The following is a 14,540-nucleotide window of genomic DNA, read 5'->3' on the forward strand; positions in this document are numbered from 1 at the left end:
TGTTGATAATTTTCGTGATAGTGGGTTATACTTTTCGTCCTGAATCTTCGAACTTGTGTGCAACGACTCGAAATCCTACGAGAGATATCATATGGTTAATTAAACCGGACCATTTATTTTGCTCTTGAGGCTTGACAACATAGTAACATCTGTTTAGTGGAATAATTTTTAGGTCGGATTTTGAAACGCGAGTACATACATAGTAAATAGAACGAGTTAAGTATAAAAGCTCTGTTTATTCTTAAGACTTATTCGTGTACCGTATCTAATCTTGTTTGTTAAATCTGCTCCATATCGTATTCTTTCATTTCTCTACACAATGATCTACCTGACTACCTCCTTCTGGTAATTTTATTGTATGATTATAATTTATAGAAAGCACGCGTTTGTTCGTTTATATCAGTCACATCATCATCTTTCGTTATAGGATCCACAATTGTCCCGTTATTTATTTTCAAAATATTTTAATTTCAAGCATATCCAAACTAAGGCAAATTTCTTTAAAAATCTGAATACCTAAAATAGTATTAGGAACTATGACCAACCGCTATTATTAGGTTTAGTTGCAGAGTAGTTTTCGATTAATTTTTCTGATATTTAATTTAGAATATCCAATTATAATTTTGTTGACTAGAGTTGCATACTTGCATCAATGAAACATTTGTATAATCATATACCTATAAAATATATATTACGGAATGATTACAATCATTACATAATAAGTACGGAAGCACAACAAACCAAAACAAAACTGATATTATTGCTCAAGTTAGAAGTTAGAAGAAATGTGTATGCATACAATATATCTATCTTCAGATATGCCACTAAAATATTAAATAATTGAAGCAATAATTCACGGAAACTAAATTAAGATAGAATCTCGAGAGAAAAATAGCATGGAAAACATAATTTTCAAATAATGAAAGTCTAGCTAACGGTCATCGTCATGTTAGTTCAGACTATAATCAATTTCTTAACCTATTTTTTTTTTCTGTACCACTACAAAAAAAAAACTCATGTATCAATTATAGGTTAAAAAATTTAATATGGATATGAGATCTATCATTGACAAAAATTAAATAAAATTGTTACCCGTTTTCTTTAGCAACGTCCATTATATTTATACGGTAGATCGACTATCAATTACACTTTTAGGAAAATAAAATGAAAATGTAAAAACAGGTGAATAATCCGAATAAGTTATTCAGATTAAATAAAAAAACTTCTTCTTTCTTTGCATGGGCAAGATGAGAGACTTCTAAAAAAACATGTACTCCCATACTCCTACAACTTTTTTAGGACTAAATTCCATGACGTCAGCTAAAACTGGGATTGGCTGCAAAGTAAGCCAATACGCCAACGAAAGGAGCATTGATGTAAGTAGTTGGCTCGGACATGCGGAAATCGGACCGATCATCATCGTACTTATCATCCTCCCCGGGCCCTCCCACCACTGCTCCAATCAAAACGTTCGGGTTTGGTTCGGTCGAATTGAAATAAACCGATCCGTCTTTGCACCCGATGGCTCCTGGATGATCAACGATCGACGGTAACGATGACCCACGGTGGTGGATCCTCTTAGGATACCTCTCTCCATACCCGACCATGTACGATAGTCCCATCGGATTGTCTCCCAAAATATAGTCCACCTTCACTTTCCAATAAACATTCAAGATTACACTTAATTTGCAGACCAAATCACTTTAAATTCCTAAACCAAACCAAACTGGTCTAACCTGTTTCTTGGCGAGACGGCGGAGATAATCAGGAGGGACGGTAAGGGTGCCGCAACTGAGGGAGAGAGAGCTCCTTGAAAGATATTGAGCGTAGACAAGGAGGAGGAAAGATATGGTGGTCGCATGTTGGAGCTGGCTACCTCCGGGCTTGTAAAGTAGACCGGCGGGAGTGTACTCAACGTGAGTTCCTGGAGATTCCGGGACTAGACTACACATGAAGCTCTCCGCCGATGCCTTGTACGCCTCTAAGTTGTACATATTCCCTTCTATCACTTCCTGTACCGAAATTAAATTAAACGCCAATTTCATCGGTTATCGTACCGGTTTGTTTTCTTAACCGGGTCACTTTGGTGGTGGGTGGTTTCACGTGTACGGAAAGAAAAGAAGAACATACCGTAACTTTAATATTTATGCACGTGCAAGGCTCGTGTTTTCTACTAACATTTTTACTATTTTAAAGTTAATTTTGATTTGAACCCCTAACTTTAATGTGAATATAAATTAAGAAACTAACCTTTGAAACGAGAATATTAAGTCCACCAACTTTGTTGTCCCAGCCAAATTCGTCGACGTTATCGCTAGCACCAAACGGTTCACGGTTACTCTCTATGTAGTTAAGGTAGCTTTCATCACCAGTAGCTTTTCTCAACCAAGCTGCTCCCCACAATAACTCATCCTATACCCATACCAATTTTTTTAGTTAAAAAAAATCATCAAGAATATTAATTAAATACTAATTCATGATTCTATAATGATCCTACGTTGAATAATTGTTACCAACTCAACTCCTTTAGTGAGACAAATTTACAAATGTTGAAATTCTGTGTTTTACCTGAAATCCGTTGAAATCACAGTAAAAAGGACAAACGTCATTTTTAATATCCTCATTGCTGCTATAAGCACCGCGATACGTATCAGCGAACTGAAATGTTTTGACGGCATTTTGGAGTAACGTTTGAGAGTAGCCTGGATCCGATGACCGGAAAGCAATTGAAGCAGCTGAAAAGGCTGCCGTGATCTCTCCGGCAACTTCAGAAGCCGGATTCGGGGCATTAACGGCGTAAGCAGTCCGTGGTGTGTCCATATCTTCAGGTCTTTCCCAGCAATTATGATCTGCAATTGGATCACCTACCTGTATTCACAAGTTCGTTTATTTTTTTCTTTCTACTTTAGTTAGCTAGTTTTCACTTTTCAAATAATAATATCCAACAAAAAAAATATATGTAGATATAAATAGTTTTAAATGAATAAAATAAGAAATAATATACCTATAGTAATTAACAACATCAACATCAAATATATATGATGTCTGTTTTTTCTAATATTGGAACAAAGAGAATTGAACGATTCTGAAAAAGAAGTCTCTATCATCGCATCTCAACTCTAATTATTGAATGATGATCATATATTAGTTCTTTTAAATTAGTATGATGCAACGACCTTCAAATAAATGTTGAGAATTTTAAAAGCCATTCACTAATTTATTTTATATAAATGTGTATTATTGAATTTTATCATTATCCAACTATGGTCAACAAAATTTATTGTTGTAGGTTCCGAAAAAACAAAATAGCAGAAAAAATAATCACAAACTAAAACGCACTAATAGTAGTTGGTCATATTAGTATTTACTACAAAGTACGGACACACACAAAATTAAATTGACATTTACGTTGCCAACTTGTAAAATTCATAGTATTTTTTTTTTCTGGTCACTCTATGCTATGCGTGTGTTACGTAACGTACTGAACCTTGTCATTAACAAAAACAAAATAAATTGATTTTTTTTTTTTTGGACCAATTGATATTTATTCATGATTGATAATTTCCAACAGAGAAAGAAAGAAATAAAGTGAAAGAGAGAGAGAGAGAGAGATAGAAGTAAGGACCAAAGAAAAAAAAGTGTGACGCAACGACACAAAAAAGGGTTAAATGCAGTTTGAGGGAGACTCTTGAGAGTCCAAAACAAACACTTCACGGGTTAGTTAGTTTCATTCACTTCATCTCTTTGGTAACTCAAAAACGATTCAGTTTCCTAAATCTTCGCTATTTAATTTTCCCTAATTACCCTTCCCCATTGTTGCATATTCACTAATAATGCCACTCACAGGCAAAAAAAAACAGTACGATTACGAAATTAAATAGACGACGGACATTAGATTAAAACCACCCACACTAACCTGGACGAAGATGCGGTTAGGTAGCTGAGAAACTGATTTGAGAAGGTAATTAGAGCCCCACCGTAGAGCCACTAGGGAGTTACGGAGCTCCGACGGAGGCATGAGTTCGCCGAATTCAATTACGCTCCAGGCGAGCATTGTGGTTGTGAAAGCCATCGGGAAATTGAATTTTACGTTGTCTCCAGCATCGTAGTAACCGCCGGTTAAATCGGTGTTGTGCGTCCAACCGTCGCTCAGACCTGAGTTACGACGCCACGTCATACGCTGGTCGTTTGGGAGGTAACCAGAGCGTTGGCCTTCGAAGAAGAGGATTGATTTCGAGAGTGCGTCGGAGTAATCGTGCTGGTTCGACGACATTGTCGGACGTAGGAGTAAGATTAAGACAAGTGAGAGAGGGTACAAACGTAAATTCATGGTTTATCGGCGTCGGTGGTGGCGGTGGACAGTGGTGATGGTGAGGGAGCGGATAGTCTCTGTGACTGAACGGTGTGTTTGCAACTACGAGTGTGTGTCACGAGATGTGTTTATATATAAGTGGGAGATTTTTATTTATTTATTATTATTAATATATAGTATACAACATAATAAAGGAGTTGATATACTTTATGTGCTTTAGTGCTTTTTGTTATCTTATGTTGTTTATAGTAGTACTATATTTTTTTTATAAATCATTTAGGGGGATTATTATGCAATCGTGGGTGAACTTTTGGAACTAATTTTTTTAATTAAGTACTGAATAAATGTCATTTGTGCGTGTGTGACAGACACTTACCGACAAATGAAACTGAAGCGAGCGCGCGAGTAATCCCATGGTGTCATGTTTTTTGTTTTTTTGCTACAAGATAAAACCAAAAATCGGATACTTTCTCACTTCTTTTGTTTTGTTTTGTCTTAAACACTCCTCTCTCTCTCTCTCTTTAAGAATGCAATGAGCATGTCTCTTTAGGAGTACAATGAGCATTTTACATGTAAATTATGCTTAATACTAAAGATAGTATATGACGGCAAAACAGAAAAAAAAGGATTAGTATAATTAACGGGATTAGCATAATAAAAGATTGCTTTCTCTCAATGATAATGAAAGAAAAAAAAAATCAGAATCTCGTGACTTAGGTGGGACCCGCATGCTACTGTAAGTCTGTAACATGATTCGGGCTTTGCGCTTAAGCGTTAACCTGCTAAAGGAAAGTAACACAAATTCACAATTTTTCTATGCTTGTTTGTGTATATTAAAACTATAATTCTGTGAGTTACCTACTACTACTAGTTACTACTAATAAGAAAACATTATTATTGGATGCTCTCTTTTTTTGCTTTTTCCTACCGACTATGTTGTAGCGCCTCGTCTCTAAATGATTTAGTCTTTTGCGTCCACGAAAGACTCTGTGTCTCATATTCTCTCATACATAAAATATTTTACAGACGAAATTATCAATCTTCAAATGAGCAACATGCATATATATGTATTAGCCTTGCTTCTTGCAAAGCCAACGAATAACTGACTCGACTGGTAATACAATGTAAAAACACCGCTAATTTTTTAAAAATAACAAAATTGTTTAAAAGCGGGGTGAAAACACAACACTTTTTGCCAGTTTAAATCATGATAAAGCTGGGCTCAAACCTGTGGTTTGATTGTTTGATTAACTATTACTTATAATCTTCAACTCAATGATCATCAGGGTTCTGAGATCTTAGATGGTGTCGCGACATTGTGGATCGATTCGAACCCATTCTTTAAGTAATAAAGTACCAATTTTATCTATGAGAACAACATTTGACGTGCTTATACATACGTTAAAAATTACATATGGCCCATTATATCACCAATTGAGAATGGACCGTATCGGAAAAAGTGGGAATAGTCTATATTACAACATATACCGAACTTAACCGTAATTAGTTATATGTTAAGCGTGTAAAAGTAAGAAATATACGCATTCATAACAAACAAAAAATATTATACGAACTATATATATCTCATGTAAGAAAATACGACGCATACTTTTGGGTGACTTTGCCAATTTCACAAGCAAGAATGCAAGCAAATCTGTTATTATTTTTTTTTTGCATTATCCTCACACATTATTTCTCTTTTCCTCTGAACATCTTATCTTTACGCTTACATGATATTTATCCCTTATAAAATATTTTACACCATAAGTATATGATTTCATAGTGTCCAAGACATCAACTTGGTCGAAAATCATATCCACTATCCACTACAAGTACCTTTCCTTTATAGTAAGATTAAAAATAATTCAGTAGACTTAGTATAGATCTAGACTGTAATATTTCAACTCGTAATAATCGATACGAATGTTTTACAAGATTAGTGGAAACTATTATGGTTGTATATATCATAGCTAACAAGTGGTAGGAAAATATAAGATTCCCTGACAAATCTATGTCTTATTATTTAATTGGTACCATTACGTACCTTGTGAATCACGACAAGACACCCTTATATGCACATCAGCACATGTGTGTTACAAATTTTATAAGCACATCAGCATTGTTTGGGAGGATTTGCCGATTTCGGCCATACAAAAGTAAAAAAGTAAACAACTTGAATTCATAATGGGCTCAATGTAGGTTTAGTTTGTTATTGGGTCTTCTTCAAAGCCCATTTATTAACAAATTAATTGCTGACGTCATTATTTTCCTCTTTTTCCGTCTCAAATTCGCTTCGTCGTATCCCCGAAGGAAGCTGCTCTCTCGTCGGAGATTAGCTGTCAGTCACCGCCGCGTCAGAGGTAAGGTCTCCCAGTGAAATCGAGATTCGATACTCTTTTTAAAAGGATGTATCGGTTGATTTTATTTTTTTCGGTTAAGATTTTCGATTTCGTTTTAGTCCCTACGCTCGAGATTAAGCTATTAGGGTTTTAGCGTACGAGTTCGTTCATCTCCTCCTCTAAGACTTAAACGATGTTAGGTGGTTTGTATAATAATAAACTTTGTACTAATTTATGATTTTGCTGTGGCGAATTGTGAATTCCATTTTTGTAAGCTCTGAAGAGTTTTTTTTTTTGTTTTCCCGACTTTTGTGGGTCTTTTAGAAGACCAACCATGAGTACAGCAGAGAGAAGGAGCAGGAAGATTCATACAGATCGTTTTGTTTACCGTGATGATCCTTATCGAAGAGATTCACTTCCAATTCCAAGTTTCAGGTTTCTCATCTCAATCTTCTTATTTAGGAATTAACTTGGGGGAGTTGCCTCTAACTAAAACTTGCTTCTTCCTCACTACATTTGTGTGTATTCTCTTGCAGCCAAAACAATACATGCAATAACTGCAAGCGACCTGGTCATTTTGCTCGAGATTGTCCCCATGTCTCAATCTGCCACAACTGTGGCCTTCCTGGGTACTTTTGCTTGCCTTTTCTTACATTTTTCCATCTTTCCATTTAAGCATCATGTTTTGACTTGGTTTAGATTGTTATGTGAAGTTGTTTGGTAATTTTTATGCTAATATATCTTTAGGTGGTTTCTAAGATGGATTTGTGCTTCACATTTTTAGATTGATATAGATGTATACACATGTTTGTTTCTTTAGATTTGCTTATTTCTGCCCAACATTGTACCAAATCCGTGAATTTGGTTAACTATAGTTTGAGTCTTAACAAATCTTGGCAGGCACATAGTATCAGAATGCTCCACAAAGTCACTGTGTTGGAACTGCCGTGAACCAGGTCACATGGCTAATAGCTGCACCAACGAAGGCATTTGTCACAGCTGTGGTATAGCCGGACACCGAGCTAAAGACTGCACAGCTCGCCAGCTCCCACCTGGAGACCTTAGGCTCTGCAACAACTGTTACAAGCAAGGCCACTTTGCAGCAGATTGCACTAACGAGAAAGCATGCAACAACTGCAGGATGACTGGTCATTTGGCTCGTGACTGTAGAGACGATCCTGTCTGCAACCTGTGTAATGTCGCTGGTCACCTTGCTGTTAAATGCCCAAAAACAGATGGACTAGCAGGAGACCGAAGACCACGTGGGATCAGAGGCGTGCATCGTGGTGGCGGCTATAACCGAGACCAGTACGAGGAAGACATTGTGTGTAGGAACTGCCGGCAAGTGGGGCATATGAGCAGAGACTGCACAGCTCGGTTAATGATATGTCGTAATTGTGGTGGAAGAGGCCACATTGCGTATGATTGTCCTTCTGCGAGATTTGTGAACAATCAGTTTCCCTTAAGGTACTAAAGCCACCACAAAGAGGGGCTTTTACTTGGTCTACAAATCAGTTGTGTTGTTAGCTCGTGAGTTGGTTTTGATGTTATGACTTTATTTTTGTCCCTAGTTTCGACTTCCAGCTTTTGAAACCTTATAGACGACTGAGAAATCATTATATCTTCCGCCCTTCTCACCGCTTTCGCCGCTATAAAACGTCATCAATTCATCGACCATGTCATCGTCCAAGCATATTCGTAGATTATTTTCTTCTCGATATGTGCATCGGTGATTTTGTTTATGAACCCATGGATAACTGCATAAATTTGTGATCTTTGAGAATTAATAGGCAAACTAATTCATTTCAAGATAACTAATTCATTATGATAGATCATTGGAAACAATATGATATCCAAAGTACTATCAAATGTTTTAAGACTTATTCTTGTGAATCTAGTATGCTATATTGGACAAGTCTTAAATTTTGATAAACACAAGTCTTACATGTCATTTTATATTAATACAATTCCAAATTTAATAATAATTAAGCAATTTTTATTTATATCCATACCTCATAGTTAATTTTTTTATTTTTTTTTGATAAACACCTCATAGTTTATTTATGTAAATAGTTTTAAAAGGTTATAGTAAAAGTAGACATGTGTTAGAACCCCCACTTTTGAGCCTTGGTTAGAATCTCTTGAATTGAGATACACATTAGTGCTTTATAGATCTTAAAAATAAGGAGTTAGAGCATATTTATTGGTGGGTTGTTAGAAGGGGAGTTCTTAAATTTTTTATGAATTAATTGTGTACTGTTTGGAATATAAGAACCCATGATTTCTTAGATAAAATTTTCTCTTTTATTGGTAGGTTCTTATTTTGGGTCTCTTATTTTTAAAAATATTGTTTTTTTAAAATTTAAAAATTTTAAATAGAATAGAAGATATTGTAACTTCTACACAGAATTTTAAATTATCTCATATAATAAAACCCCTACACAGAATTATTTAAACCTTTTTCTTTCTTTAAACACGTGTGTTCCATTTATTAAATATATAATTTTCAAGATATTGTAACTTCTATGTTGAAGATTCGAAAACTAAATTTTCTATTCCATTGGCTCAATTGCTTTACGGCATGGATAAGCTTTGTGCTTCCCGTTTTTGTACTGTATTCGTGCTTGGATCTATTTGGGGAGTTAGCGGCCTAAATTTTGATTCTCATCATCCTGAGTCACCAATAACCTTATGTTGTATCCTAATTGCAGCATTTCAAATGATGGTTACGGATAGCATTATCTCTGAAGAAGAACTAGAGTAAATGATGTTATGGAGAGATAATAATAAAACTAGGATATATCCCGTGCTTTAAGCACGAGTCAACATTTTTTTAAAAAATTATAATGTAATAATAAAAATTATTGTTTTATTTTTTAAAAAGTTATTTTGTTTGAGATAATATTTATTTTTAATTGTTATGTAAATCTATTAGTCTGTTTGAATACTAATCATTTTAGAATATTATAGTATTTTATTTTTGACGTATTATTACAGTTTTATATTGTTTATTTGTTGTATTTGCATAATATTTTGTGAAATATAAAATAGTAATTTTAATATTATAATTGTGAGTAAATAAAAATTACTAATTTATCATCAATATAAATTTAGTTTTACCAACCTGCCAATATGGAAATTAAAACACACATTTTCATACATTGAGTAATATATCTTCATTTTACAAAATTTAAATCACAACATATGTAGAAAAAAATATGCATTTTATTAATTATAAGTATTATATGAAAGTTCTAAACAATTTGTAAATAAAATAAAATAAAAATGATAGGAGAATCATAATTTGAAATCTTAACAAAATCTTCGAATTTAGTTATTAAAAATAATTGTATTGTATACTTCGATATAAAATCTTAGTTTTTAAAATTCTGATTGGTTTATATATTTTTTAAAAAAATAATTAGTATTTTCGTCCATAATTTATTAGAGATAGAAAATATTTTTTTAAGATTTTTTTAGATTTTTTAATATTTGATATGTGAGTGTTTTTTATTTTTAATTTAATTATATTTATTTAAATTAGTTAATTAAATTTAATTAATTTTTTCTAATGGCAATTGAATATATTTTTTTACACATTTTAAGGTTAGTTTCATATTTGTACTTCTCAATTAATATAGTAGGATTAGATTACATATATTTTTGACATTGACATTACAGAGGAAAACACTCATTGTTTGTCTTATTATTTTTTTCCTGAGCTTTTGTTTCTCATTTTTATTATTCTAAAAACAAGTCATATGTGTTCTTTTTATTGGTCCGGAAAACGTCATGTGCGTTCGAGGTTAATATTGTATTCTTTCTGAATTTCGTTTGTTCGTTATTTTTTCTAGTCAGGGAGAATTCATGTGTACCAGTTTAATATATATTGTAGGCGGCATTATTAATAATAATATGCGTCAGCCGTCAGCAACTTAGATATTAGTTCAATATTGTACGCAACATTAACAATAAATATCAGTCGGGAATTCGGATATAGTTGTACTGCGTTCATAATTTTAGTTAGCAAGAAGCCATAAGTGCAAAGACAAAAGTTGACAATTCAATGTGGAGAAAATTTGTATTTTATAGTATAAATAGTCCGATGCATTAAATTCAATGACAATTCTTGAGATCTCAAAAGTTGATATGAAAGAAGGCCAGATAGCCCTGTTCATCCTGGCGATATCCATCCACTTCATCGTTGTGATATTTGCGGAGCTAATTTTGCTAGCGAATGACGTCGGTTTGATAAATGCAGCTGCCTCGGTGATAGTCTTGTTGCTATCGCTGGCTATGGGTGGGTCGTTGGGTTTTCGGACAGTCCCAATAAGTACCATAGTCGTTTTCAAATGGGGATCAAGCTTCTGGGTGCAGATGGTCTTCCCATTAATCCCCACTGCTATCGTTAAAAATATATATATGCATGGAATAATGGGATATGCTATAATATCTCAAAATAGAAAGAAACAATAGAAGAAGAAGTACTAGCCAGAAAGTAAAAGCATATCTTATTATATAAACTTTAGTTTTCAAATTAGTAATTCATATAATCGCAACATGTGTAAGTATATCGATAATATTTTGATATGTGTGAAAAAAAATTATAAGAATATTAAAAAAATCTTAAAAATAAAATGATTACAATTAATAGTTTTGAAAAGTATATAAAACCAAAAGGCTTCTATTATATAGGAAAGTTATCTATTAAATTACTAATTTTAATAGGAAAATATGCAATTACTAAGGAAATTATTTGCAATTACGAAGGAAAATATTTGCAATTACTAAAGAAAATATTTGCAATTTAATTGCAATTATTTTTTATTATAATCATATAGTAAAAAAAATTATACAGAAAAGTAATTAAAGTATATAAATGTTTAATATGTTAAAATTACTGACTAGCATAATATAAGGAAAATAAGATAATCAAAATAAGAAATTAATGTAATTTTCTTAAGTTTTTCAATCGGTAAATGATTTGATAGCATATTCAATATTATATTATTATATAAACCTTGGTTTTCAAAGTTAGTAACTCATGTGATCACGACACATGTCAATTTTAACAATTAAAGATCTTTTCATGTGTTATATACAAAAACCCTTTGTTTTAACATATTTGTAAATTATAAAAAAAAACTAAAAATTTAAACAATTTAATAAATATAAAAAATAGTTCATCTATGTATATAAAAAATAATACTAATGCTAATTTTAAATTACTTCTGAATAATGGGTTATCCAATAATAGGTTTATTCATGCCGGTTATAGAGATTAATTCCGAATTGAACCTCGATTTTTTTCCTTTTTCGGTTAATTTGAATATATTGAAAGCCTTGAGATGAATCCACAAAATTTTATACGCAAATTATAAACATAGCTAAAAAAAAATACATCTCTTATATATATATATATATGACTGTATGTATTGTATGGTGTTGAAATGAAAGCTATGTATTGTAACGTAGGTGTTGAAAGCAAGAAAAAAAAAATATATGAGAGAAATGGTAGATATTATAGAGGTCCAGTCCATTAGAGTTTTGTTAGCCCACCTTAGTTTTTAACCACATAACAATAAAGCAAACATTCATTGAAAAATAAGCTTGGAAAAAACAATGTTTAGCAATTAATTATGGAAACCGCAAACAGTTTATATAATAAGCACTTAAAGGAGTGTGAAACAACAACACCACCATTTCAAACTGTAACATTAACCCAATTCTTTAAATCACCATCGGGCACTTTAGCCGATAGCTCGGAACGGCGATGAGCCTGGTGGCTCTAGGCGCTGTGAGACCAAACATGTCAGTGATATCCAGATCGCCGGAGTTAGCTCCTTCCGGCAACTCCCAGTTAAAAGAATGAAGCATGTGCGCGACAGCGAGCTCCATAGCATAAAGCCCTAGCTGCATGCCCGGGCACGATCTTCGACCCGACCCAAACGGTAGATACTCGAAATCACTACCTTTGAAATCCGGAGCCTTGATATCCATAAACCGGCCCGGTTTAAACGCATTTGGTTCAGTCCAAACCGATTCGTCACGCCCAATTGCGTACACATTAACCATGACCCGAGAATCACGTGGGATTGAGTAGCCAGAGACGACGGAATCCGCTGCCGCCTCGTGAAGGAGAAGTGGGATCGGCGGGTGTAGCCTCAACGTCTCCTTCATGGCGCATCTGAAGTAAGGAAGGTTCTCGAGATCAGACTCGTGAAACTGGCGACTCAAACCGATGACGTCGGCGAGTTCTTGCTGCAGTTTCCTAAGTTCGTGAGGATTCTTCAACAGCTCTGTCATTGCCCATTCAATCGCAGACGCCACCGTTTCAGTCCCACCAAACATCACATCCTACCATAATAATTATTTAATTTCGTAATCAATCAATATGACATTATTATTATTAAAAAAAAAAACAATGTAACATATGTGGTTTGTAATATTAATCTAGTTAGGGTTATTACCATGACAAGGGCTTTGATGTTGTCTCTTGTGAGTCTAAGTGATGATGACTGAGAATCATTAGATTGATCACCACCATTCTCGCCGCTATAAAACGCCATTAGTTCATCAACCATGTCATCGTCCAAGCTATCATCATCATAATTTTGTCTAGATTCCTTCTTTTCGATATGTGCATCGATGATTTTGTCTATGAATCCATCCAACGATTTCCTAGCGTTTTCTAACCGCTTGTTGAAACCGCGGTTACCAAACCATCTCATCCACGGTAAGAACTCTGTAATATCAAATGCACCAAAGAGCTTTGAGAACTCTTGTAGTATCTTCACGAATTCGTCCTGACCGTCGCGAGCGAAGGAGCCAAACGCAGCTCGATATGTTATGTTCCGCGTCAAAGCGAAAACCAGCTCCCCAACGTTAACCGGTGAACCGGTTTGTTCGGTAAGCGTTTGAACCATTGAATCGATTTCTTCTCGTACCGAAGCCCATGATTCGGCCCGCTTTCTGCTAAAGAGTTTCATCACGCAAATCTTTCTCATTTGACGCCAAAGCGGACCGTAGTTCGCAAATGCCATATCCGCTCGGTTGTAAGTAAGATATGAAATCGCTACGTTAGCCGGCCGGTTTGCAAAAACCACATCTTGAACCTAAACATTAGCCGATTGAATACACATTTTTAAAAAAAAAATGTTCAAATCTAGAGATTTACATCACCCATATATGTATCAAAATTTAATAGTTGAAATATCTTTGGAATTTCAGTTTTAACTATATTAATTCACGATTTTAGTAGTTATCCGGACCTATATGATGGTGGTAATCTACTGAAAGTTTATAACATTATATGGAGCTAAATTATCAGGAAAAAACACAAAACATGTAGTTTCAAAAAATGTCTAGAAGATTTAAATAAAATCACTAACCTGAAGAATTTCTCGAGCCATCTCAGCAGTTGAAACGGCTACAATATGAATTCTACCCATCTGAAGGTGTAGGAGACCACCATATTGTTTGGCTAACTCGGCCAGACCACGATGACTCAATTGGTTTTTAAGTTTCAAGTTTCCTACGATTGGATATCCTCTTGGACCTGGTGGAAAGGGAAGACTCCGATTTAACAAAACTCTAACTAAATACCAAAGAAAAATTAGAAAAACATATAAGATTGGTGAGCATAGCAAACAATCCATCTTTTTTCTTTTACTGTTTTGTTCTAATCAGATAGATAGGGAGAGAGAAAAAAGATGGTTAAAAGGTTTTTTGTTTTGTTTTTGTTGTATGGTCACACATACATGAAATTTTGGTGGGTACTTATTTTTTTTTTTTTTGACAACATTTTGGTGGCTATTTAAGTACTAAATATTTGCACATATGGTATTTGATTTATTAATTGCATATAGCTGTGTATTGTAAAACATATA

General features: G+C 34.0%; 3 protein-coding genes across 3 annotated transcripts; 1 reads left to right on the forward strand and 2 right to left on the reverse strand.

Moving 5' to 3' along the window:
* Window positions 1-1,095: 1,095 nt before the first annotated feature.
* LOC104729202 (endoglucanase 24) lies at window positions 1,096-4,826 on the reverse strand. Its single transcript, XM_010448118.3, has 5 exons — window positions 3,917-4,826; window positions 2,569-2,868; window positions 2,251-2,412; window positions 1,737-2,012; window positions 1,096-1,649 (listed from the first exon to the last, which is right to left on the reverse strand). The coding sequence occupies exons 1-5, from the start codon at window positions 4,328-4,330 to the stop codon at window positions 1,317-1,319; spliced, it is 1,485 nt and encodes a 494-aa protein (XP_010446420.1). The 5' UTR covers window positions 4,331-4,826; the 3' UTR covers window positions 1,096-1,316.
* A 1,611-nt stretch (window positions 4,827-6,437) lies between these two features.
* LOC104729203 (uncharacterized) lies at window positions 6,438-8,328 on the forward strand. The gene is made up of 4 exons (XM_019233404.2): window positions 6,438-6,672; window positions 6,976-7,086; window positions 7,188-7,280; window positions 7,552-8,328. The coding sequence occupies exons 2-4, from the start codon at window positions 6,986-6,988 to the stop codon at window positions 8,123-8,125; spliced, it is 768 nt and encodes a 255-aa protein (XP_019088949.1). The 5' UTR covers window positions 6,438-6,672; window positions 6,976-6,985; the 3' UTR covers window positions 8,126-8,328.
* Window positions 8,329-12,196: 3,868 nt separating this feature from the next.
* LOC104733074 (cytochrome P450 84A1-like) lies at window positions 12,197-14,540 on the reverse strand. Its single transcript, XM_010452685.2, has 3 exons — window positions 14,043-14,540; window positions 13,122-13,766; window positions 12,197-13,008 (listed from the first exon to the last, which is right to left on the reverse strand). The coding sequence occupies exons 1-3, from the start codon at window positions 14,307-14,309 to the stop codon at window positions 12,382-12,384; spliced, it is 1,539 nt and encodes a 512-aa protein (XP_010450987.2). The 5' UTR covers window positions 14,310-14,540; the 3' UTR covers window positions 12,197-12,381.

Source organism: Camelina sativa, chromosome 12 (genome assembly GCF_030686135.1).
Source record: "Camelina sativa cultivar CO46 ecotype springtype chromosome 12, ASM3068613v1".
NCBI lineage: Eukaryota > Viridiplantae > Streptophyta > Magnoliopsida > Brassicales > Brassicaceae > Camelina > Camelina sativa.